This window comes from Phaseolus vulgaris, chromosome 1 (genome assembly GCF_051622355.1).
Source record: "Phaseolus vulgaris cultivar YP4 chromosome 1, ASM5162235v1, whole genome shotgun sequence".
In the NCBI taxonomy this organism is placed as follows: Eukaryota; Viridiplantae; Streptophyta; class Magnoliopsida; order Fabales; family Fabaceae; genus Phaseolus; species Phaseolus vulgaris.
Genome location: NC_143498.1, coordinates 1,598,238 through 1,602,821, shown reverse-complemented (window position 1 = coordinate 1,602,821; position 4,584 = coordinate 1,598,238). Strand labels below are relative to the sequence as shown.

Sequence of the window (4,584 nt, the reverse complement as noted above, 5' to 3'; positions counted from 1 at the left end):
CTGTATTGTTGAATATTAAATTTTATAGTGCAAAGTGTTTGAGCCTACGTTTTACCAACATGAAACATCAAGCAATGTAATTGGTGAGTCAACAAATAGATTATTATGCTATCTAATGAATTAAAAATGCTTAGTTGAGAGATTGTTTACTTCAATATTACACCACTTGCTTCTATAATAATGCCTTCATTGTAGTGGTGTTTGTTGTACAAGTTTATTAGGGTTGTGTTTGGATATAGTATATATTATCTTCTTACACTCAAAATGAAGTCAGATTTTTTTTAATTATAAAATATTTTAGTTGCTATTTATTTATTGATTTTCTTTTATCATAACAAACAGTATGTTCTTCATATTATATACGTTGTGTCAATATAAGCAATGTAATTACAATGGTAAAAAAAAAATCTTAGAGATCAAATGTAAAATTTGAAAAGGCTATGAAAGAAAAAGAGGGGTGCCTATAATTATTGCAATATGAAGGTAGATTCCAAGAATAAAAAGAAAGGCTGAATATATACACCGTACAAAAAGTAACATTAATTTTTTTATGGGCTATATAAAAAAAGTAGCATGTTAGGGTAAAATAGACAATTGCTACTTCTCATAAATAATTACAACCATACATTACTAAAAATAAAATAAAATAAAATAAAATAGCTCTATTTTTTCATTTTTAATCACGAATTATTTCTTTATTGAGTCAAATATCACATCCCCAACCAATAAAGAATTAATAATAGTATTCCGGAATGATAATCTAAACTAAAAAAATAAATTAATAACGAAAAATTCCCTTACTACGCCTATTTTGCTACATGTATATATATACGTATAGTAATAGTATTGCATTCTGGCACAGGAAATTATGGTGAAACACATTCGCACGGTCAATGTCACACGGTTCTTGTTCTTGGTGTGGAAGAGAATAACCGTGAGTCAAGCTTGGGCCCAGTTCCACCATCTTGTTCGGGCCAATGAACATGGACTTCTGCAGGCCCATGGGCCCAACCGTGTGAAAAATAATGCGGAAGGAACGAGTAGTAGTTAGAAGAGCTGGCTGAACCGCCACATTGCCATAGCGACACCGACTATGCCGGCAACGGCTCGCGATTGGGACACGTGGCTGGACGTGGCCCACGAGATTTCACTCTGATCGAAACCACCTTCGTACACCATGGTGCCGTTGTTGAGAAGTGGCGTGGTGGCAGAAGAACCACCCTGTTGTTCCTGTGACGCCTTTTGGCTGAAAACAGTAAAACAACAATAATTATAATTACGAGAAAACAAAGAAACAGCTGTGAAACGTGTCACTGTGTGATTTGTGCAACGGTCATGAATTGCTCAGAGCCAGTTACTTTAATAATGCTAACACGGTAATAATTGTGTGCAACGATAACCATCGGCGTGTGTGCCAGCCCCTACTTCCCATGTGCACAATTAAAAATATCATATCGTTCTCAAATTATGTAGCAACTTTTTTTAGTTTTTTTTTTTTGTGGGTGCTTGGCTCAAGATATGGGTCCCTGGTCTCTGTCTAAGGAGACCAATCACGTTAGGTAGTGTAGCGTGGGGACAAACTATTTGATTCATCTGTTCTACACATTGCTTGTAGATGCAGAAAAAATGGTTGGGTTTTGCGTATGTATTCACAGAACGCGTAGTTACTGTATATTAAATAAAATTTATATGTTATTTCGATCTTAAGTTTAAGAGTGATATAATTATGATTAATCATTGTATTTGAAGTTTAGAATTTAGTCTTTAAAAGACATTTTGATAGATAAAATATATATTATATATAAATTATTTTTAACTTCAATTTCTCTATTTCAACCATGTAAGAATATATCATCTAATCTATAAACATACGTTATTAATATATTCTTATTTTATTTTATTAGCTTCCTCAAATAAGAAAATAAATATATAGTAAATAATTTTTCAAATAGGACAAGATGAAACTGTCACCTCAGTTCTGCCAAACGCTAATATTCTTTTAACAAACAGTTATTGTTGGTATAAAATACTGACCCTGAAAATATTTTCAGAAGCTGTAGTATTAATTTCAGAAAAAAAATTATTATATTGAAGTAGATTTTTTTTGTGACATATTAAATATTTTAATGTTTAAAATTAACCGTTGTTGAAGTGGAGAGAAGGAAACAAACCTGGTGGAGGGGGAAGGGCAAAAGGTGATGGTGTAATCGGCGGAAGCGCAGGTGAAGGTGCTGGTTTTGTCGTCGTACGCGTAGCTATAAGCGCGTGGGCACGCGTTCTTGAAAATCTCAGAGTAAGATGAGGGCTTGCACGTGTCGGGCGAGCCGTACGCGCCGCTGCAGCAGTACTGCGGCGAGTTGAAGGCCTCGCACGCGCTCTTGCACGCGACGCCCTCTCTCCCGTCCGCGCTCATCACCTTCAGCTCCGACGGACACGCGTCGTTGAGGTCCCCGACGCACCCCGTGGCGGTGCACTTCTCGCCGGAGCCTCCTTGCGGCACCACCAACATCGGCACGTTGTAGCCGTCCACAAGGCTTACGTCGAAGAAATCAAGGCCTCCGGAACCGTCGAGGGTGAATTCCGCCAGTGTAGCGGGTGGAGCGGCGCCGCTTCCGGCGCATTCGAGCTTGCCGGAGCCACAGTCGCCGGTGACGCAGGTGAACTTGCCTGCGGAGTCTTCGGAGCAGAGCGTTCGGCCCCAGAAACGACCTCCCCAGGACGTAGGTGCGGCGATTGTGGTGGACGCACCGGTTTGTAGAACGAAGCCGGTGGTTGAAAGAGGAGGAACACCGGCGTTCGAGAGTATCCCCGGCCACACCGTGTAATCACATTTGTTAACTAGAGTGAATGTTGTTGAAATCACCCCTGTAGCAATAAAAATGTTACAAATTAATAAAAAAACAACAGTAAAATTGATTTAAGATCAGGAATTTATGATATTGTTGTGCAAAAGATTACCATATGGTGAAAGATAAAATGTTAGAAAGAATGAGAAGAGTGTGATGCGATCCATGAAAGAAAACGTTGAATGTGATGAAGAAGTTGTTGTGTTGTTGTGGGAGGGTGGTGGGGGTATTTATAGATAGAAACGGAAATAATATAATGGATGTGGGGCTGGTGGGACATTACACTGACCCAAGTAACGTTCAGTGTTTTTTTCTTTCTTTCTTTCACCTTTCCGTTGGTATTTTCCAGAAAAAAATAATAAAGGTTTAGTTAAAATAGTGTGTTTATCTCACTGCCCCCAACTAAACGAAGTGTCCTCAATTACAGTAGCAAATACCTCCCACGATTATTTTTACTAAAACAGTTACTATGTTTGTTTTGTTTGTTACTAGGTTGATGAGTGAGAGTGTTCTATTTTCTTTTTCTTCACATTTATTAATTTTTTGATGAAAGCTACATGGGCATGAGTAAATTTATGTGAATGTTATTTCTTTATGCAATGTTCTTTCACACTATAGAGTTTTGGTTTGTAGTTTGTATGTGCTAAACATTTTACCATGCAAGTCATTTTCATTTTCGTTGAGAGAACAGAGAAAAACCTCTCTATTGATTGAGAGGAGAACAAAGCAATGGAGGAAGAATCAGGGACATAATCGTGGTGGTAAGTATAATCAATTACCTTTAGTATTGAACAAAGCCAATAATTAATTAAGTATTACTTTTTTTAGCATAATATATAATCAATGTTACAGTATTTTGGAGATTAGTGTAAACGAAATATAATTTATTATATATGTTTTCTTTTACCATAATTAATATTAGATAGTAGTGTAAACAAAACATAATCAATTATGTCTAAGTTTTGAAAATATAATTGATGTTGACTAGTTTTCTATTGTTAACATAATCGATTATTTAAATGTTTTTAAGTCATATATTTTTATATAAGTCAAATAATTAATTATCTAAATCTTTTAAATTTTTATTATTATTTGTATTTAGATTTTGATTTGCAATACGTTTAAAATTTTATATAATAAACAAAGAGTATTTTTATATTATATTTGTATTTTTCATGTTTATATGAGGAAAAATTGTGTATTATAATTATGGTTATATATGAATCTGTATTATAATTAGTTATACACGTTTTTGTGTGTAGTTATATAAACCATAAATCCTAAAATAATAATAAATTTTTCACTATAAATTAATTTTATATATTTTAATTTAAACAATCCAACTTTCTTTAATATTTCTTTTTCAAATCACTTCAAATTCACTATATTAAATCCTATATATTTAATCTCTAATCCAAACAAAAGATTAGATAAGTTTTTACTATTCTTAGTTTTCTCTATTTATATTTTGTGTTTGGCTTAGTCTTCTTTTACCTATTATTATATAATGTATGAGACTTTATCGATAAAACTTATTTAAAGTATATGATAATATTCCTTATCATCATATAATTCATCTCATTCTTGAACGATAATTTTATTTAGGATTGTCATATTTAAAATATTTTTTTATTAGACAAAAGAAAATATTTATGAAGTTTATGTGATTTATTTAGTGTATAATTATTGAGTTCAAGTTAAAATATATACCCTCACTGTCTATAATTGTTGTTAGTAC

At 33.7% G+C, this 4,584-nt stretch overlaps 1 protein-coding gene across 1 annotated transcript; it reads right to left on the bottom strand.

Annotated features, from left to right (window-relative positions):
• Positions 1-665: 665 nt before the first annotated feature.
• Positions 666-3,202, bottom strand: LOC137816325 (thaumatin-like protein 1b). Its single transcript, XM_068619420.2, has 3 exons — positions 2,959-3,202; positions 2,172-2,865; positions 666-1,246 (listed from the first exon to the last, which is right to left on the bottom strand). The coding sequence occupies exons 1-3, from the start codon at positions 3,011-3,013 to the stop codon at positions 1,048-1,050; spliced, it is 948 nt and encodes a 315-aa protein (XP_068475521.1). The 5' UTR covers positions 3,014-3,202; the 3' UTR covers positions 666-1,047.
• Between the last annotated feature and the right edge of the window lie 1,382 nt (positions 3,203-4,584).